Source organism: Peromyscus leucopus, chromosome 22 (genome assembly GCF_004664715.2).
Source record: "Peromyscus leucopus breed LL Stock chromosome 22, UCI_PerLeu_2.1, whole genome shotgun sequence".
NCBI classification, from domain to species: Eukaryota; Metazoa; Chordata; class Mammalia; order Rodentia; family Cricetidae; genus Peromyscus; species Peromyscus leucopus.
This window is the reverse complement of record NC_051081.1, coordinates 48,707,105-48,729,212: the sequence shown is the minus strand read 5'-3', so window position 1 is coordinate 48,729,212 and position 22,108 is coordinate 48,707,105. Positions and strand designations below refer to the sequence as shown.

Genomic DNA, 22,108 nt, shown 5'->3' with positions numbered 1-22,108 from the left:
TCTAGTTAGAAGTGTTTCTGAAAACTACTCTTTAAAACAAACTATTCAAACATTATAAAATTTCAAAACTAGTCCAAAAGAGAGAAAAGAAAGTCCAAGTGCAAACCACATGCACTACATGGAAGAACTAAAACTCATTCATTTTTTGATTTACCCATTTATTTCTTCAGAAATCAAAAACATCGTCATCATCCTCACCATCACCATCATCAAATGACCAATCCCAGTCTTTAAATGCCAAATCAAGCAATCTGTAACAGGAGGTTGGAAGTTTATGTGCTCTGTTCTTTACAGACTGCAGAATGGAGAGAGCACTAAGGCTGGAAGGTGCTCAGTGCTGTTAAGTTTCCCTTCTGTGGTGCTGCACACCCTTGTCCAGCATTTGAGAGGCAGAGGCAGGTGGATCAATCGCTGTGAGTTCGAGGACAGCCAGAGTTACACAGGGAAACCCTGTCTCCGGTGGGGATGGAGTGGGGATTCCCTTCAGGAGCAGCAACGGAAGCACCCAGTGAAGTTTCTCGGGTGTGTGCAGGTGTGACCAGGTGTGATCACGCTGGCTGGACACAATGCAGAAGGGCTCTCTAGGGAACCCAAGAAAGATGCTATCTGGGCTAAGAACATAATTTGCTCCTCACACTCATTCCTACTGTCCAGATAAAGATTTAGCTACCCTGATTTTCAGTTTGAGAAGTACAAAAAGAACTACATTATCCGTTTGTTGTTAATAAATAACACTATAAAAGATATACTTTGAAGGAAGCAACAAGAGGAACCCAGATTTCTCAGGGTTTTTTTTTTTTTAGCATGAGATTCTTTTTTTTTTTAATTTATTTATTATTCTTTCATACACATTGGTGTTTTGCCTGCATGTATGTCTGCGTGAGGGTGTCAGATCTTGGAATTACAGACAGCTGTTGGCTGCCATGTGGGTGCTGGGAATTGAACTCAGGACCTCTGAAGAGCAGCTAGTGTTTAGTGCTCTTAACCGCTGAGTCATCTCTCCAGCCCCGATTTCTCAATTCTTGAATGACCGGCTCAATAACAGCTACGTTCTAACCTGGAAACTAGGTACAAGAGAACGCATAGGAGAGGCTTTGTCAATGTAACTGTCTAAGTGAACTGAACATAAAACTGGAGGATGAATCACTTTTGCTCATCAACAATTTTAATTAATACACTAGAGTCTCTTGAGATTGTATAAACCTCTGGCTTTTTTAAAATTACAGTCATTTATTGATTGCGTGTGCACACACACACACACACACACACACACACACACACACACACACGACATGGAAGCCGCCTGAAGGTCAGGGGACAACTGTGGCAGTGATTCCTCTCCTTCCACCACGTGGGTCCGAGGGACGGTGCCTTACACACTGTCTCCCCACCCCATCTGTTCCTTCCTATTGAACAACCTGCACTGTAACACTGCAATCACCTTTAGAAGGGGAAGGGAGCCTGTAATTATTCACAACTGTGATGCTCATGAATTTCTGCCAAGAAACTTCATGGTCCCCAAGGTTGTAAGTGTGAAATCCGTATCAGTGGCCTTGAACTTTCGTGTGTACAATTTACCTAGTAAAGTACCTCAGACTTCATTCTGAGATCTGGATATGACTGGCCAAAGTAGGAAGGTCCCATTATTTGCATGTTTAAGTAACCTGAATATTTATTAGAAATAATTTATTTGTTTTTATTTTATTTGCATTGGTGCCTTTGCCTGCATGTGTGTCTATGTGAAGGTGTCAGATCTTAGAGTTACAGACAGTTGTCAGCTGCCATGTGGGTGCTGGGAATTGAACCGGGGTCCTCTGGAAGAGCAGTCAGTGCTCTTAACCGCTGACCCATCTCTCCAGCCCCGAATAATTATTTATTTTGTTTTTGTTTTTCAGATAAAGTCTTACATAGCTTAGGCTGGCCTCAAACTTACTGTCACAGACCAGGGTTAGCCTTGAACTCCAGATCCTCTTGCCTCTGCTTCCCAAGTCCTAGGATTACGAGCAAGCACCACCATACGCAGTTTTACTTGGCACTCATGCTATGCAAGTGCTCTTACCCACTGGGCTATTTCCCTAGTCCCCCAGTGTGGCAAACTTGGATTTAAAACTATAGATACTAGGTTATTAATGCAAATATTCAAGACTTCCCTTCCCTTAAAATGTCTCCCTCATTCTCTTCCACTCAGTCACCTAATTCTAGTTATTTCAACTTAAAAAAAAAAAACAAAAAAAAAACTTTTGAATTCAGTTTTTTCTTCTCCACATTTTTTTACTGTCAGTACTCAGTTTATACGTTGGTAAGTCACTGAGAAACTGGTATCAAAGTTCTTTACCACATCTACCTGTGCTGGAATTAAAACTGTGTGCCTCCTGACCAGGAAAACACTCTGAAAGCAGCACTTCCTAACCCATCTTTAAACTGTCGATTTCTGCTTACATCATTGTCAAACAGTGGAATTTACAGCTAAGAGTGCAGATTCTGAAACTAGATCATTTGGACCTAAACACCTGGTCCTCTGTGCACTTAGGAGGCAGAAACAAGCAGATCTCTCTCTGGATCTGACCCCTAGATTTACTTGTCAGGAGATAATTTCAGTCACTTCAGAGATGAGTAAGTTCCTTGGTGGTAGTTCTATACACAGCAAGCTTTCTTGGGCAAGCTTACTGTGTCTGAGCACAGAAAGCCAAGGTAGAAGAAGCCTTCACGAAACGCTAGTGCCACACTGTTTAGATGTCCTGGCCTCAAGGGCCAGGCGGCGGTGGTGGTGCACGCCTTTAATGCCAGAACTTGGGAGGCAGAGGCAGGTGGATCTCTATGAGTTCGAGGCCAGCCTGGTCTACAGAGTGAGTTCCAAGACAGTGAAGGCTGTAACACAGAGAAACCCTGTCTCAATAAAAAAAAAAAAAAAAAAAAAAAGCTCCAAACACATAGATGTCCTAGCTTCCAGAACCACGAACTAAATAAACCTATACTTTTTAGTGATACCTAATCTGAGGTACAGACTATGAGCGACAGAAGACAGAGATCAAGTATTGAAACAGCATTTATGCATTAACAGTTGTACAATATTGATAATAGAAACTTAATTTTCAGACAATTTGCACAAGGCACACACAAAATGGCCTTCGGTGTTTGTCTCTCAATTAAGACTCTTTAAAAGATCCATTTTTGGGGGTTGGGGATTTAGCTCAGTGGTAGAGCACTTGCCTAGCAAGTGCAAGGCCCTGGGTTCGGTCCTCAGCTCCAGAAATAAAAAAAATTAAAAAAAAAAAGATCCATTTTTTTATTTTTAATTTTGTGTGCGTGTGCGTGTGTGTGTGTGTGTGTGTGTGTGTATTTGTGTACATGCGAGTATAGTTGTGCAAGTCCAGAAGAGGGTGTTGGATACCTGGGCTAAGGTTACATGCAGCTGTAAGGCGTCTGAAGCAGGTGCTACGGCCTGACTTCATCCTCCCCAAGAGTAGCAGTTGGTTTTAAGGCTGAGCAACCTCTCTACCCCCCCTTCGGAGATATTTTTTGGCCTCTTTTAATTGTTGTTACCTAACCTATCCCAACTCTGTGTCTGTATTCATATTCCTAATTCCAACCTGCTCAGTACATACCTTTTGAGAGCCTTTAGCTCAATTACTATCATGTAGTCACTATTTTACATTAATTTTACTGTATTTCTTTTATTTTGAGACAAGATCTTACTATATAGCTCTGGCTGTCCTGGAACTCACTATATAGATTAGGCTGGCCTCAAACTCAGAGATCCGCCTGCCTCTGCCTCCCCAGTGCTGGCATTAAAGGCGTGCACCACCACATCCGGTTACTTTTATCATATTTTGCACACATAAAATATCCAACTATTTTGGTACTAAAACACCAAGTCTACCTTTGTCATTTTAAATTATTTCCTGAAGATATTACTTCCAGAAAGTTTCATATGATGTTTGTTGTGATAACACAGGCAAAGCATATTATCACTCATATACTAAAGGTCCTGGCCTATCCATCAGCTAACCAAACCTTCACATTCAATGAAAAACAATGTTTGTAAGTGTCTAGCACCTACTAAGCCAAGAAATGGCTGTTCTGAATCCAAATATATAATGAAATGATGTCACTGAAGCCAAATGAAATGGCTTCAGCATTTCTCTCTATCAAGATCATCCCTGACACTTCAGTTCCAAGCAATGCTCACGTCACTCAGCATGTTCACCTCAAGCTGAACTGTATTGCTCTTTAAATCACAAACATTGTTTTGCACTTATCGATGTAAATTAAAACTGAAGTTGCTTTCAGTTCTGCCTCTCAGATCACCTAACTAAAAGAAGTTTGCAACATGTGTTTGCACTTGACATGTGAACATCTGTGTGTAATCTTAATGCCACCATCTTCCAAATAACTAATTAGTCCATGTACTTATTAAAGATGAAGCCGGGTGGTGGTAGCGCATGCCTTTAATCCCAGCACTCGGGAGGCAGAGCCAGGCAGATCTCTGTGAGTTCGAGGCCAGCCTGGTCTACAGAGTGAGTTCCAGGAAAGGCTCAAAGCTACACAGAGAAACCCTGTCTTAAAAGACCAAAAAAAAAAAAAAAAAAAAATTGGGTTGAATTTCATATGTGTACCTTCTAAAATATATTTTTTTATCCACAGCAGAGAATAAAACTTGTATACTGTAAGTTCAAAACATTTGGTTTCCAATGACTCAGTAAAATATCTTAATTATCCAAGGTTTTAGTTTGAATATAAAGCAACTTTTAAGAAAGCAGCTTCAATTTTTTTTGTTTGTTTACCATATTTTATTTATTACCTTGGTTTGTTTGGAGCAAGCTGTCTACTGGGCCGCCGGATGGACTGGTTTTGTTGTATTTTCATTGAGGTCCTAGGAGATGATCGGGCAAAAGGGTCCGGAGCCGGAGGCTTCTTCGGTATCTTTTTCACCAACCGACTAACCCACTTCTGCTGTTCTTCTGTTGAATTTGCTAACAACAATAGATTCTTTGCCGATGATATATCATAATAAACTACAAAAAGAATGATTGAAATGAATTAATGCGCTTAAGATGCCCGAGCCCACGCAGCAGGACGGCGAGCACGAGCACTTCTCCACGCACCTTTGCAAGGCGCTATGATCTCTTCCTTCTTGTCCATGTGGTCTTTGTGACACTTGATGTGGCACCGGCGGCACTCTAGAGCAGGAGGAGGTTTAAACATGTGCCACAATGGCTTCATACAGGCCTCACAGTTAGTTGGGAAGTGATAAAGAGTAGGAATAAACTCATGTCCTTTGTGGCAAATATAATTGGATTTTTCTCCCACAGGCTCCACCGGAAATTCTGGTTCCTTCTTACTTTCTCCTTCATTGGCATACAGAATCTACAAACACCAAGAGGACAGGAGTGAATGCTCCACACTTTCTAAGGATTTAGTTCATTAATATTTTGCCTACATGTACGTATGTGCACTGCACCCATGCCTGGTGCTTTCAGGGGTCAGAAGAGGGCACCAAATCCCCTAGAACTGGAATACAGATGGTTGTGAGCACCACGTGGGTGCTGGGAACTAAACCCAGGTCTTGTTCTTAACTTTTGAGTCATTTCTCCAGGCCCTGCATTATGCTATTTTTATATAGAAACATTTCTGGTAAATTACTCTTGCTTCACACTAAAAAGAACTGATCTGTTTAAACAGGACCTCCTTATTTTTGCTTTAGTATCTTACTTTGCTATAGCAAAACTAACAGAACAGACCAACAAAAGGCAAATTTACACTTCATTAGGTGGGTTTTTTCCTTTCCTTTTCTGGGAGGGATATTTAGGGCTAAGAAGTTCAGGGGAAGCCTAAAGCTCTGTGTTCAGTCTCCAGGGTCCCTCCTACCCAAACAACGGAAGTCTAATATGACAACTACAGTAATTGCTTACATTTCTCAATAATAATAAGAAAGTGGGTGAACTATATGCACATTTTCATTTTGAAAGCTATTTGGAGAGTTGAGGGATAAAAGAAAAGAAGATATGCAAATAAAAGCCCAAATAAAACAGCATAAGCCCTCAAGGGGGAAAAAAAAACTCCCCTACAGTGGATCAGGCACATGGTTTTTATGGAGAGCTTTAACACTTTTTTAAAAGGTGAGTGTGTGTGTGTGTGTGTGTGTGTGCGTGTGCGTGTGTGCCCACGGAGCTGGGGTAGCAGGTGTCTGTGAGCTGTCTGCTGTGAAGGCTGTCCTCTGACGGGACTGTCAGAGTTCTGAACCATCAAGCCATTTCTCCAGCCCTGACGGTTTTAAAGCTTTTCAAATGGAAGCAGTAAAAGTAATGCTTGCCTTCATTTTAGATAAAAAGTCAAAGTGCTACAGCTTTCAACTTGATAGTGACTTTGGAAGTTCACTCTCTAAAAGACAAGCACCAGCACCAGCCTGTCTTGCGAAAGGGCCAACAAAGCGCAGCAGCACAGCAACCACCAACAAACAAAACCCCAGGGGAGCTGCCCTAAACAGAACCAGCACACTGTAAGAGCAACTGTCTCCACCGCAGCAGCGGAGACACAAGGCGAGTGGGAAGCAGTCCTAGGCCAGGGAAGAAAGGGATCTAAAACATCATGTCACAGAAAGAACCTCTAAGAGTGGAAAACAAACACTATGTTTACCTGGAATATCCTTGGAATTTCTTTAGCATCTGCTCTGTATACATCTGTCTGGGTAACAGGTCGGACATGGAACAGCTTGCTAGAAGATTTTTAAATAAAAGAATAAATAAAATATTACCCAAGGATTATATTACATCGGTCATCTTATACCAGGAGTTAAAAATCAGCTATTTTATTGGCTCATGTTAGAAGCTCATAGACAGCTTGGTTTTTGTTGATGGTGGTGGTTTGCTTTCGTTTTATTGAGACATGGTCAGTCTCCCCATGGCTGTCCTGAACTCACTACTGTAGATCAGGCTGCCCTCAGAGATCCTCCTGCCTCTGCCCTTCAGGTGCCGGGAGTAAAGGTGTGCCCCTAGTTGACTAGTTTGTTTTACTGTCTCAACAATATTTAAGATAGAGAAATTCCCAAGTTAAACTTTCTTCAGAAAATAGTGTATTAAGGAGCCATGAAATACAGATGTCTTCCACAGCACACACTGCCAACTTTCATTTCTAGGAAGGAAGTCGGAGGGAAGCTGTTACCCTGGAGAGCGCTGCACTGTGACTGCTGTGAGGGACAGACTTCCACGTCAGACACTTACTCTATATCGAGAACCATGTAAGGGTTAGACTGCTCTTTATCCTGTTCGCTGTCGTAGAAGAGGATCTTCTTACTGCTTACAATCACATACTGTTAAAAATGGGAAAGGAAGAAACTGATCAAATTACTATGCACTGAACTTTCTTTTACAAGAAATCTGTATTTATGATAGTCATATGCTATCAAAGTAAATAAAGAGCAGGAATGCAGCTGGAAAACAGGATGTTTTCCATAAGGTAACAACAGAGCTCCCCATAGATTTTTATTTATTTTTCTGTTTGTAGATATTTTAACCAAGTAAATGAGGGGAAGAAACAAATAAAACTGAAAGCAGATCTATTTTAGACTTTGGATCCACACACAGAATAAACGTACATCACCAAGATCAAAATCAACAGCCATGGTAACACAAGTGTCAAGGGTCTTCTGTCACATCTGGAGTAGTTTCCCACAGGACACAAACACACCGGAGGAACAGGCCTCTACTTAATGACCTCAGAACCCGTTTTAGGAACGACCAGAGAGTAAAAGTCTTCCACACAGATAACAAGTCATATCAGTCCACCCAGAAAGCATAAGCAGGTTTTATGTGTCCACACGTGCAGGCATGCCCACCCTACAATTTCAGAATGAAAATGGCTACAGTGAAACCAGAAGTCAAAAGAACCACATTCAAAAGCACGTATTACCTTTTTAACCCATCCAAACTTTTTAGTGTTGTTCCGCACAGGCAACGACAACCATCCTTCCAATCTTGATTCTGTAAGTAATCATAATATATGCATATAAATACAATGATTCTCCCCCGACAACAGAGAATTTAATGTGGAAGTCACAAACCAATCAAATCTGCCCTTTAAGAATTTAGACCATCCAATACCTGGGCTACTATAATAATACATAATCAGTAGAAGCACATTCCACAACGCAAAATAAAAATCAAGTTCACATCACATCAGAAATAAATACTCCAAATTTTAATACCCCATTGATTAAATTCATGCACTGGCAAAATTCAGGAGAAAGCCACACCAGAGCCCCTGAGCTCTTTCCACAGCACGTCTACATCAAGCCTTCCTTCTTCCTGTGGAGAGTGAGCTGACTAGAGGTGTGATGTGCACTGCTGAGCAGAAAGCACTTTAGATGAGTATGTGTTCAGAAAACAGGGACTCTGAGAACGGCTATTCTGTGTACAATAAGATCAAACCTGTCTACCATGCAACAATATCATCAGGATTTCTAGGCTTTAAAATATTAAAATCAATGAAGCAATCAACAAAACAAAGTATTTTAAGCCCTTGGACTCTTCTTATAAATTTGGTCAGATTTTTCAAATGAAATTAGCAAGGGGGGGTGGCATTCTAAGGGAATGTTCCAATAATACAAGTTGTGACAGACTTTAACAATTACGCGCCAACTGTACTAGATGCTTTACATAAGTTCTCTATCTCCTCACTACTCCACATAACAGAACTCTATCCCTCATGTAGATAAGGAGACTGGAGTCTAGAGAAATCAGTGAGAACTTCCGTGAGTTTAAAAGATGCTCCTGGATTCTTCATTTCACCTGTGAGGCTTTTCAGGGTAAGACCAAAGCCAGATTGTTTCATGTGCTCTTTCAAGGCTCAGCACACGATGAACATGTATGTACTCGGTGCAAACCTGAACAGTCTCTCAAACAGGTCTCGTGATTTTGTTCTTTTCTGTACTGTCTGTCACTCCTGATACGGAACTACAGAAAAGTCTGAAGACAGATGAAGCCATGCACTTTCAAGGATATAGAACAGACGGTTTTGTTTCCAGAAAGCCGGCAAAAGTCAACCGATCTAGCAAACACAGTCACAAGCTATTTGAAAAATGCCTTAAAATCGAGTTACAGTTCATGCAGCAATTCATTTTTTACTGCATCTACACAGCATGTTGGAGTGAGTGGATGTTAGTTAATGTTATAAAAAGTTTTTTTCAAAAGGTAAAATTAAGTAGCTGGGAAAACTCCACAGACAAAGATTTTCAGGATGTCACCTGCACCATTAGGGTCCGACGAAAGGGGTAAGTAAGGTACAGAATCGTCTTCAGAATCAGAGTCAAGAAGCATGTGAGAACTGGAGGGCTTAGTGGCAATACTGAGGGAAGTAGAGGAGCGCTGGAAGGTGAAGGACATGGACTCCAGAGTGTGTGACTGAGTGATGTGGACTAGAGGCCCACAGGTCAGGAGCAAGGCAGAGTGGAGAGAGAAAAAGGAAAGCTTAAAGACAGACAGCCACTATATAACTAACATGAGCGTTAAACACCTAAACATTTAGAATTTATGTGTCTGTTTTTAATGAAACAAGTCCAAAATGTCATGTGAATCCCCACTCCAAAAAGTAGGCTTTCCCTCTAAGAAATGCCCAATATTTTTCTCGTGAGCAAAGTCAGTCATGGACCTGAAAGCACGCGGCTGACTGACATTTCAGGCAAATAAATACAAGGCTGACCAAAAACGTGTACCTGGAAAACCATCGTCGGGCTCAACCTCTCCTGGTCCACTGCCTATACTGGAACTGTCCATACCAATATGCAAGGCCTGGAGCTGTGACCGCAGCTGCTCAATGTCACTGTCTTTACTGTCTAGGGTCATCTGGAGTTCAATTCGAATCTGGCTCTCTTCGGCTATTTGCTGTAGAAGAACATATTAACAGATGAGACGGACACTGTATTACGACTAGAAATCTTCTGCAACCACACAGACAAGGAAATGATTCTGTCTTTAAGAAAGGTTTTCAGTGTACAAGAGTATTCTTACAGCCTGCATTTCATTCAGTTCTTTCTGGTACTTGATCATCTGCTGCGTCAACTTTTCGCGCTCAGACTTGAGCTCCATGTGGAGCTTCCTGTTCTCCTTCTCTTTCCTCCGCACGTCTGTGTCACTGCCACGCTTGACAGGTTCTTTGCGATTCATGATCTCCGCCAACTTATTCACAGCCTTAAAAAATAAGCATATAATAAATAATTATGTTGATGTCTTCTCGGAAACTCACCTATTACAAGCTCCATGATCACCAGCAATTCCTCTCCTACAGACAGGGCTAAGAAGAACCCTTTGGAGCGTGGGCAGAGGCTCAGTCAGTAGAGCAGCCACTGCATGAGCAGAGGGACCTGAGTTCAGATCCTGCCACCCATGTGTAAAGCCAGGTACAGTGATGCTTGCTCTAACCACAGTGCTGGGGAGGTGGAGACAGGAGGATCCCTCAGGTTCAGCTAGTCCTGCCCAATCTGTAAGCTCCAGACTTGGTGAGAGATCTTGTCTCAAAGTATACAGTGCAAAGGGGCTGGAGAGCCGGCTCAATGGTTCAAATGCTGGCCAGTTTCTGGTGGGACCGAGTTCAGTTCCCAGCACCCATGTCAGGCCCTTACAACCACCTGTAACTCCAGCTCCACTGGACCCAGCACCCTCTTCTACTTCCATGGGCACAAGCACACAAACAATGAAGGTAAGTCCTTTTTTTAAAAGGGGCTTGGGGGGAAGCAGATAGTAATAGAGGAAGACACCAGAAGCAGCATCTGGTCTCCACATGCCACACACATATGCACACACTTCACATGCACACACATGCACATACACACACAAAACTTTTACTTTAAATAATGCACTTCTTTTTACTAATATTCATCCTGTATTCTAAATAGTTTTTTATTCTCATGATTTTTGAGAATGATAATTTAACGTGTTTGAAGGGCTGTGAGTATAGCTTGGGTAGAATGCTTGCCTAGCGCACGCCAGGCCCTGGATGTGTTCCCCACTAAATTACACGCTTGATCTGACGTCATTTTCTACTAATTCAACTTTTATTATAAGAGAGATTTTAACAGGCAATTGTCCTCTTCCTATCTGGAGGAAGTAAATTTTGCCTTGGCACTAAAATGTACTTTGTCCCACAACAGAGAACAGGACTAGCACCCACATGTTCTGGCACAAATCCAGCTGTGGGAGCTGGCAGAGGGTGTCAATAGTCACATGTGCCCTTTCAGAGCACCTGACTCTTCTCAGGCTATTAGCAAATAAGAAAAAGCTGCAAGAGAGTGTGGGCCATAGGAAGTCTCTTCTAACTGGAGAGGAGTCAACCAGGGACGACTGTCTAAACACTGGCACTGCAATGAGCACAGCTACTGCCCTGGAGAGCCAGAGGTGACAGGTGACAGCGATGAGGACAAAGTTCAAAGACACATTTGCACTCTGGGGCCGCACCTGGGTCTTGAGTGTTCTCTCCGTCAACAGCTGCTTCTCAAACTGAGCTTTAATCGATGCTGCGCTGATCTCTTCATCTTTCAACTTGGAGAGTTCTGAAAAGAGAGAGACGATTACACCAACAGCCCCAGCTCCAGGTGTGTTCACAGCAAGCCCCACCTGCTCATACGTACGCTCTTGAGTGTCTTTCAGCTTGTTGTTCAGCTCTTCCTTCTCGTTCGTAAGATTCGCAACATCACTAGTTAGTGTCCTATTGGTTTCTTCGAGCTAAGAAACAAGGGGGGACATGTATCAACTTACACAACTGTAGTTGTCAGACAGTAATCCAAACTGAGACCCCCAGAACACTTCTCACCTCCTCACTTGCCCTTGTGTTACCACACAGACTTGCCGTGATAAAACTGCTGCTCCCTCAAAACTTCTTACGTATTTCAAAAGCCACAACTCTGCCCCTGTTTCACAACTCCTTAGCATTTTTAAGTGAGAAAACTATTGAATAAATCAAGAAAAGGGAAAACAAAGGATGGTGTCCCAATCATGCAGATTAAGTTTAAAAACTGTCGTATTTCCCTCACAATGTTACTTTAAAATGAAAAATTAGATTTTATTGAAAAAGCTGACATCCTTTTTCTATATTTCTTTGAGATTACATTCCTATCCTTCCTTCCTCAAGTTTTATTATAATTTATACATTCAACTTTCCCACCAAATACTTTAAATTTCCATTATGAACACATGAAATAATATATGTGATTTTAAAATTATGACTCACTTAATACATTATGGTAGGGCACACCCTTCACCCTAGCACTCAGTGAACAAATGCAGGAGGATGCCTATGAATTCAAGGCCAGTCTGGTCTACAGAGTGAGGCCCAGGCAGCCAGAGATAGTGAGAATTAAAATACTATGTGGGAATGGCAGATAACTTTTCTAATCCCAGCACATGGGAGGGTGAGTCAGGAAGAGGATTGTGAATTCTGGGCCACCTTGAGATCAAAATAAAGAACAACAAAATGTATATATATTCCAACTTCTGTTCACTTCCATTTTCTACCACACTTAATGTACCTCCTTCCGTTTTGTTTGCTAAGACAGGGGTGCATGCACCCTAGTCCTCCATCTTGCTGTATGACCAAGGGTGTTCTTCAACTTCTGGCCCTCTTGTCTTCACATCCCAAATGTTGGGATTACAGCCATGTACTACCACATCTGTTACTTTTAATTTTAATTTAATGTACATAAGTGTTTTGCCTGAATGTATGCTTCTGTAACAGGTGTATGCAGTGCCCTTAGAGGCCAGAAAGGGGTGTCAGACACCCTGGAACTAGAGAGCTGTTATAAGACAAGTGTGAGCTGCTTGTGGGTGATGGGAATCCAATCCTGGTGGGTCCTCTGGAAAAGCAGCCAGTGTTCCTAAGCACTGAGTCCTCTCTCTGGCCTCCACACCTCCACTCTCCTTACCTGTTTACCGATGAAGACGTGAGGGTTTGCTATTATAAGCATTTATGTGGCTCTAAACACTGTGCTAGTTTTTTTTAAGCATAGATATCTTAGTGTGGACTTCTTTTAGGTGTTACCATACACCTAAAATTTACTAGAAAATGTCATATTATATTGACTAAATTACAGGTAATATATTGAATTGAACTCTCCATGTATTGTAAAGTAAAATGCCATTTCCCAGACCCTTGAAGTTGTCAACTTCTTATCTCAGTCATGTAAAGGGTGTGCAATGGTTTCAACCTACCTCATTCATCTGACCTGCTGGAGAATAGTATCCACTGATGTATTTGAGCTGTCTCTTTTGGCCAATTTTCTTCTAAATTGTTTCATCTACTTTATTAAATCATAGGAGTTACATACGTATTCTAAAGAGTAATCCTCTGTTTAATATACACAAGCATCTTTTCTTTGTTATTTAGGCTGTCTTCTGTCACATACATGTTTTAGGTTCTAATTGTTTAAAATTTTTATTTTTCACATTTGGTCCTTAAGCTAGGTACAATTTACTTAGTAAGAATCTAACTTTATTCCTTTTGCACAAAAATCCCATCATTCCAAAACCACTGACTGACCGAGTCCCTTCCTGCTGGCTTTATTACTACTGGCACAAACATCAAGGTCTCGTGTATGTACCTCCCTCTGCCTACTATCCACTCCCCTTCCTGTGGCATTCAGTCGGTCCAAACACTCTCAAGGGTTCCTTTAGTTAGACTCGGTCACACCTGACACAGCCCCAGATGTTTCTGAGACTTGCTGACACAACAATGGGACTACAAACCCAGAGCACACGACTTTTACTTACAGACGCAATTGTGGCATCCTTCTCAGTGAGTTCTTGTTTGTGTCTAGCCATCATTTCTTTTATCTCCAGCTCTTTCATGATCTTCTCTTTTTCCAAATCAGAATACTGTTCCTCAGCAATGGAACGAGCCAGCTGCTCAGAATCTGCTTTGGTCAGGGTGATCTCCAGCTGGGCAGCCAAAGAGTCTCTGTATTTGAGAGATATATCATAAAAATGGAAGCATACGGTAATGGGATCGAACCCAAGGCCTCATGTATTCTAAGCACACAGTCTACCTAAGCTGAGTCCCAGATCCTTTGGAGATGGCTTTTTTTTTTTTTAAAGATTTATTTATTTATTATGTATACAGAAGAGGGCGCCAGGTCTCATTACAGATGGTTGTGAGTCACCATGTGGGTGCTGGGAATTGAAATCAGGACCTCTGGAAGAGCAGTCGGTGCTCTTAACCTCTGAGCCGTCTCTCCAGACCTTTTCTGTTTTTGTTTTTTGTTTTTCAAGATAAGGTTTCTCTATTTAGCTTTGGTGCCTGTCCTGGAACTCACTTTGTAGACCAAGCTGGCCTCAAACTCACAGAGATCCACCGGTCTCTGCCTCCCGAGTGCTGGGATTAAAGGCCTGAGCCACCACCACCCGTGGAGATGGCTTTTTAATGATCAATTTTCATTAGGAAGTCAAAAGTCTTTCTTCACTTGATTCCCCATCAGATTTTTTACTTGGTGGAAAGGAGGCTGAGAACAGGGCACGTGGCACGTATCCATGGACAAGGGACCGGGTCCTGCCTTACCTTTCATCCTGTAAATCCTGCTTCTTCTGCTGTAATTCTTTACAAAGCTTAGTCTTCTCTTCACTTTCTTCCTTAAGTTCTCTAACTTGTGTCTTATAGAGGGTCTAAGCAGCAAAACAGAAATGTGTCCATTATCACCAAGAATATGACTTACATTCAAAACCTAGCCAGACAAGAACCTCAATATATACGAATATTTACTTAATGTTGAGTAATTTGGGGCTCCTGAGAAGTCAATAGTTTTGTGGGTTTTCCCATTTTCCAGTCACCAATTAATAAACAAATATTTGGCTAGTAGCCAAAGTACACTGTAGATTATGTATCCTATATTCAGTTCCTAGCATACTCAACCCCTAAAAAAGCCAGTTAACAATGTATATAGTATGACTTTCAACTGAATATTACAGCAATAATTCCAATTAAATGTACAGGCTGGCAGTATAAATGAAGAAGTGATGAAAACCATATTGCTAGGCAGTGGTGGCGGACACCTTTAATTCTGGCACTCAAGAGGCAGAGGCAGAGGCAGGTGGATCTCTGAGTTCAAGGCCGGCCTGATCTACAGAAGGAGTTCCAGGACAGCCAGAGCTACACAGAGAAATCCTGTCTCGAAAAACCAAAAAGGAAGAAAGGGAGGGAGGGGAATTACTTCGTATTTTTAAAGTGGTCTCAAAAACCCCCACAAATATCAAAATGACAATTTTATTCCTTTCATTACAAAAGCACAATTCCCAAAAGGTGATGCTTTTAAGCAGCTTCACAGATTGGTAATAGTTTATGCCTAGGATTATGTTCTAGTAACAACGGCTGATCTGTTGTTTTAAGACAGTTGTCTTCACTTCGGTTGCCCAGACTGGCTTCAACGTTGTGGGATCAAGTGATCTTCCCACCTCAGCCTGCCTGGTAGTTGCAACTGTAGTCATATACCACCAAGGCAGTCTGATAAAGGATTCCTTTCTTTTTTGTGATATAGTGGGTACTGAACTCAGGACCTCCTCCATGCTAGGCAAGTATTTTACCACTGTGCTACATCCCCAATCCCTGTCTGTTTTTTATGAGTTGTGTAAGACTCCACCCAAATCTCTGTCTGGTATGATGGTAAACTACTATAATCCCAGTACTCAGGAGATGAAAGTCTGTAAATTGGAGCCTAGCCTGGGATATACAGCAGGACTGTTTAAAAAAACCTAAAACCAAAGTAAGCCGAAGCAAACAAACCAACGTTGTGTTTCTACCCTCTTCCGACCTCCCAGGGTACCAGGCATGCACACGGCACCACATGCATGCCTACACCCAAAATACTGAAACACATCAAGTGAAACAAATATGTGTTTCAATCAAGAGACAACCATTCTCTGGTTCTGCAGGAGGTGCCTTACTGAGAAATACTGCTCCGCTTCAAGCTGGTCTTGCAATTCCTTCATCTGCCCGTCTGCATCCTGCCGCTCTCTGTGAACATGAAGAGACCAAGTCTTTAGTAAAATATACACATTTAAACTCAGCTATTCTGCAAAGAATCCCTGCAATCAAGTCACTTTTATGCCAGCCCCAACTTCACCACTGCCTTCCAAACTCTCGTCCCTGCAGGCCTGGTGGCAGGGTCTGTAATTCCAGCAACTGGGAGGCTGCGGCAGGAAGGACTGTGAGTTCAAAGCCAGCCTGGAGAATTTCATGAGACCATGTATCAAAAAACAAAACAAGAATCCAAACAACTGAAAGCTAGATGTGGTGACTGGTATGTGGAGTCCTAGCACTCTGGAGGCCGAGGAAGGAAAATACCTGGGAGGCTGTGGCCAGCCAGGGCTACACAGTGAGACTATAAAAAGAACAAAACACCAAAAACAAGAAACCATACACACACACACACAAAGAAAACCAATTCCTTCAGTACTGTGCACAGGCTTTTCCTGAGGCTATATGTCATATCATGATGTCATTAATCCCACAGCTAATGCCTGCATTTTAAGTTTTATTTTACTTTCATATTTCTATATAAGTTGGCTCTGGAATTCCAATCTGTTTCATACTCGCAAGTGTTGGGATTATAGGAATTATCACCTCTGGCTTTCATTTTAAATAAATACCATTATATATGTAACACACAAAACCTCTCAGAAGTCATCAATCAAACTGTCTGAACCAGTTAACTTACTTTCGAAGTTCAGCATTTTGCTTTTCCAAGTTCATTTTCATTTCCATGAGATGATTATTTTCCTGCTTTATCTGCTTTTCTGACATTTTTAGGGTGTTGACTTGCTGGGTCTGCATCTTCAGGTCATTTTGCATAAGGCAACGCTTCTGAGTTTCCTGCTCTATTTTTAATGTCAAATTTCTAACCTAAAAAGGTAAATTGTATACTCTGTATTTAAGTAAATTATTTTGATTTTTCTCAAGAATAATGCTTTTCTTACTCATATCACATTAAAATATAGATAATATTTCTAATATTTTTAAAGAAAATATAATCTTTAAGGTATAAGTAACTTAAAATTATTCAGTTATGACTGACTTACTCTATCACCAAAATCCATTCAACCCAACAGATTCTACAGACTATTATAAGAAGTTTAATAATGCTGTCACCATTTGATGTCCCCAATAAAGCCAGTTTCTTATTGGCTCATTAACTTTCACTTAGTATAATTCACACTCACATCCTCACTTAGCACATCTTTCTGCTCCAGCAGCTCGTTGAGTTTCTGCTGTGACTGTTTGAGATCACAGTCCAATAGAGAGCATCTTTTCTCAGCTTCCAGGAGCAGGTTCTCCACCTTCTGCTTTAAAGACCTTTCTTCCAACAGCTTCTTCTCCATTTCTAGTACAATGAAAGTGGACACAACTATGAGTCTGAAATGTAAGTATTTTAATTAAGAGCAAGTGGTACTGTCTTACATTGTTATTTGTCTCTAACTGAACATTTTTATCACTTCAAATATATTTGAAATATTAAGAATTTTAGGCTACTTGTGATACTACATCTATTCTAGTGGAAAAAAGATAATCCTGTCTTTGTGCTTCTGTAAGACACTGGCATCTTTCAATAAAACAGTGTGACTATTTTTACCCGAAAGCACTCCAGGCAGATTCCATCACTTCTCCTTTCATAGTAATATATTATTACATAGGGGCTGAAATTATGTTTGGGGAGACAGACTCAGGAACCAAACTTTCTGACCTTAAATCTTGGCTCTGCTGCTTACTAATTATTTGAGTAGGTAAATTAACTTCTTTGGCCTTAACTTCCTTCCATCTAGGAGGGTAATGGTATTTAATCTCAAGCATATGGCAAGGAAGTTTTTAAGTTAATACATATATGTGACTTAAAACACTGTCAGGCATGTGACAGGCATTAGCAAGTAAATGCTCATAAACACTTATAATGTGGGTTTTTTTAATTAGTAAAATGGTAGAAAATGGGGTAAATCTACAAAGTATTACGCTTACTTAGTAGGAACGCAGGCAATGTCTGCTTTTTTAAGCTATACTTTCCTTTATTTTTCTAATGATTTGCAATAAACCTAACATCAATCAGAAAAACAATCCTTTAAAAGCATTTTTTTCATCTTAAGGTGATCAACGAAGTGTATCCCTAACCAAGTAAGTTCAATTTTAAACCTAAGTTTTAGTTAATCTTTTGATTAGTATTTCAGTTCATTTCCAAATGGATTCCTCTGCCCTCTCATACCTAATGTTTAATATCCAACCATCATTTACAAAGTTTCATTAGGTAAGAATGAACTACATTAATTTTCAGGTCTTTTTTAAGTGTACATGTACATAGAGGCTTAAAGCTGATGTCTGTATTTTCCTTGTTTGCATTCCACTACATACTGTGGTAGGGCCTCTTGGTGGGTGAACGTGGAAGTTACTAATTCTGGCTTCTCTAGCTAGTGAGCTTGCCCCAGGAATATCCTCCTCCTCCCCAACCCCCCATTTCCTGAGTGCTAGGATTCCAGGTGGCTGCTATTCCTGCCTGGATTTCATAAGGGCCCATCCATGTACAACAAGTACTTTATCCATCAAACCATCTCCCTCCCTGACCAGAACTGAAAATATTTAATGAAGGGTCTTCAAAACTGTGCAGATAGATGAAACATTCTCTACATGCTACCAAGTAGAAAGTATTTCTAATTATTTTATATGTACAACTGCACTTGATTTTCACAACCTAACAACACCATCATTATCCCTTTTACTGAGAACTAGACACAGTCACACTGGCAATAGTTACTTGTTCAAGCCATATTCTTAATCTATGGAGGGGATAACGTGTAGAACAAAGAGCAAGAATTTAGATCTAGGCTTGAAAGATATCTATAGTATTTACTGTCTGCCTATGTGTAAAATATAAGGAAGCCATCACATATCATATAATAGTGTTCCAAGTAACCACTGGAAACAATTAAAAGTTATATTGAATTATTTCACTTTTGTCAGTTTGGAAAATAATCAAAAAATAAATGCATTTGTTTACTCAATAAATAAATTAAAATATTTATTTTAAAAACCACATCATATTGATGTAGAGAACAGAAAGAACCACAAGAAAACTTCCTGAGGTGGTAGACATATTCTACAAATTTGCTTTGGTGGTAGATATATGAGTGAAACACAAACATCAAAACTATTCAACTTTACTGCATTTCAATTATACCTCAAAACAACTTAATTCTCTTCTAGGCCACAGACAAGGAAATATACAGTCCATTAACTTCATCTCTTCAGATTAGACCTTTCTAACTAAAGTACCTGCTTTAGTGTTCTCTCTCTCTCTCTCTCTCTCTCTCTCTCTCTCTCTCTCTCTCTCTCTCTCTCTGAGACAGGGTCTCACTGTGTAGCCTCAGCTGAGACCTACCTGCTTCGTCCTCCTCTGTGCTGGGATTAAAGGTATGTGCCATCATTCATGACTTGTTTCATTTCTTATCACCCTGAATTACTGCTTTAAACTAAGTTGGGTGTGATAAGAAAATCTAAGCCGGGCGTTGTTGGCGCACGCCTTTAATCCCAGCACTCGGAGCAGAGCAGGCGATCTCTGTGAGTCGAGCCACCTGGCTACAAGTGAGCTCCAGAAAGCGCAAAGCTACACAGAGAAACCTGTCTCGAAAAACCAAAAAAAAAAAAAAAAAAAAGAAAATCTAAATGTTAATTATATTTAAAGAGTGAAAGGCTACTTCTAAGCTATTCATAATAGTCTGCCTCAATAAGTAGTGAAATTTCTGATCCAGAGTTTTAAGACTTGGACAAAAATATTTTTAAGTACTGATTATTTCTGGAATTTCAAGTCTATTTTAATAAGAAATCGAAAACAAACTATCTTAAGATAACTCTAATGCAAAGATTGGTGGTCTGTGGAAGCTAACTTTGGGATATATTAGTATGATATGGCTTTAAAAAAATTTGACTGGCATCTTTAGTATGTCAGAGTCCAAAATACTCAGTGAGCTGAATAGTTGAGCTCAGTGGTTCTCAATCTGAGGGTCATGACCCTTTGGGATCAAATAACCTTTCACATGGGTCAAATAAGACCATAGGAAAACACAGATATTTACATTATGATTCACCATAGTAGCAAAATTATAGTTATGAAGCATCAATGACAATAATGTTATGGTTGGGGTCACCACAACCTGAGGGACTGTATTAAAGGGTTGAAGCATCAGGAAGGTTGAGACTGCTCTAGCTGGACTAACTATTATGCAAGTTTTGGTCTTACATAATTATTAATACTTTTGTAACACAGCTAGGGAAATCTCAAAGTACAGTAAATATTATGTCAAAGGACGTATTTCCCAAATATCAGTACAGAGCACCACATTATACACCTTATGCCATCGATGCCACTGATGGATGGGAGATAATTTTGTATTTGGGCTTTAGTTTCTTAAAAACTGTTGTAATGATACAAAGGTTTTTAAAACATATCAAGTTTCCCTGGTACTTTTCTTCCTTTTAGTTCCCAATACTTGGCAATATAAATACATATTTTATTTTGTAAAAGCGAAGACTGACTCTAGAATCAACTCTTGGACAATGTTGCTGGGAGCACACCTCACAGTGCACACCTTTCATGGGCAGTGTTACTGGGAGCACACCTCACAGTGCATACCTTTCATGGCTTCTGATTTAGCTTCTTCAATGGATTCATAGATCTTGTTTTTATCCGCGAGACGTGCTTTTGTGGTCTTGTGTTCAGCTTCTTCTTGCTCTAAACTCTGCTGTATCACTTTCAGTTGATATGTCATATCTATTTCCATGTTGCTCTTTTCCTATGAAACATCATCAATGGTGATTATTAACAGAATTGCAAAAACTTAAAATGACTTTTAAACAGTCTCAGTAAGAATGCTCAGTATCTCCCTTCCCTTCTTCATCTATATTTCCTGTGACATAATGACTGGCCTCTGCGCTCATCCACGGTTCTGGACTGGAACTGAGCCTGTCTGAAGAGCCCAGAGCGCCGTTCTCACCATACACTACTATGGACTCTCCTAGTCTGTCTCTCTACCTGCAGCCCTGGCACTGCCCACCGATGCTGTTGACAGTGCATCCCCTGGCTCTCCCTGACCAGCTCTCACATTTCCTGCGACTCTGAAGGTTCCCCAGCTGCCTCTCAAATGCTAGTTTTACTTTTTTACAATTATCTATTTTATTTTAAATGTGTGTGTGCGTGCTTTGCTTCTGTATATGTATGTTTACCACACGTGTGCCTGGTGCCCATGTAAGTCAGAAGAAGGTGACAGATCCCCTAGAACTGAATTACAGATGGTTATGAGCCACCTTGTGAGAACCTGGGAACCAAACTTGGGTTCTCTGCAAAAAGAACAAGTGCTCCTAACTGCTGAACCATCTCTCCAGCTGCAGGACTCTGGTACTCTTTAGATACAAGGTCTCTCTTCCTAAAGCACTATTTTTCAAACTTTAAAGATGTTATCTAGCAGCCATGCATGGTGGTCAGTCCTTTAATCCCAGCACTCAGGAGACAAAGGCAGGCAGACCTCTCAAGTTTGAAGCCAGCCTGGTCTACATAGTGAGACTCTGTCTCAAACAAACAAAAGAAACCATGTTTGCTGGTTGCGGGTGGTGGCACACACCTTTGATCCCAGCACTCAGTAGGGAGAGGCAGGTGGATCTCTATGAGTTTGTAACCAGCCTGGTCTACAGAGTGAGTTCCAGGACAGCCAGGGCTGTTACACAGAGAAAACCTGTCTCAGAATAACAAAAAAACAAAGCACAGACATGTTCTAAGTTTGAAAGTCTTGAATAATAGAAGTCAGTCTATTTTCTACATATGCCCCAGGACTTGCAACAGGGTATATGGTCAACAAAACCTGAAGTATATCCTATCTTACCCTTAAAGGACTAGTCTGATGACTGACAGTCATGATGACATGACTCCAGAAATACCGACTAACCAAGCAAACCATACCGTAAGTTACTTTACCCTATCCTCCGCTAGAGTCTGCCTCTTTACCTGCCCAGCTCCGACACAGCATGTCGGGGTTCTACACCCGAGAGGCATACTATGTCCAAACAGCTAGCATTTTGTTTGCATACAAAGCATTAGAATTAT

The 22,108-nt window shown here is 40.8% G+C and overlaps 1 protein-coding gene across 4 annotated transcripts in view; it reads right to left on the bottom strand.

Annotated features, from left to right (window-relative positions):
- Rock2 (Rho associated coiled-coil containing protein kinase 2) overlaps positions 1-22,108 on the bottom strand; it is a 104,206-nt gene that overhangs the window by 4,701 nt on the left and 77,397 nt on the right. For 2 of the 4 annotated variants that reach the window (XM_028877677.2, XM_037198154.1), the window contains 17 exons: positions 20,645-20,804; positions 17,193-17,353; positions 16,691-16,875; positions 15,918-15,987; positions 14,539-14,642; positions 13,755-13,941; positions 11,621-11,714; positions 11,448-11,542; positions 10,005-10,184; positions 9,710-9,878; positions 9,242-9,412; positions 7,909-7,979; positions 7,221-7,309; positions 6,637-6,715; positions 5,106-5,367; positions 4,802-5,015; positions 155-251 (listed from right to left, as the gene is read on the bottom strand). In XM_028877677.2, the coding sequence (XP_028733510.1) occupies positions 167-251; positions 4,802-5,015; positions 5,106-5,367; positions 6,637-6,715; positions 7,221-7,309; positions 7,909-7,979; positions 9,242-9,412; positions 9,710-9,878; positions 10,005-10,184; positions 11,448-11,542; positions 11,621-11,714; positions 13,755-13,941; positions 14,539-14,642; positions 15,918-15,987; positions 16,691-16,875; positions 17,193-17,353; positions 20,645-20,804 (2,376 nt within the window). In that variant the 3' untranslated portion in view covers positions 155-166. The remainder of the gene's footprint in view (positions 1-154; positions 252-4,801; positions 5,016-5,105; positions 5,368-6,636; positions 6,716-7,220; positions 7,310-7,908; positions 7,980-9,241; positions 9,413-9,709; positions 9,879-10,004; positions 10,185-11,447; positions 11,543-11,620; positions 11,715-13,754; positions 13,942-14,538; positions 14,643-15,917; positions 15,988-16,690; positions 16,876-17,192; positions 17,354-20,644; positions 20,805-22,108) is intronic. The other 2 variants (XM_028877678.2, XM_028877679.2) reach the window with 2 other exon arrangements.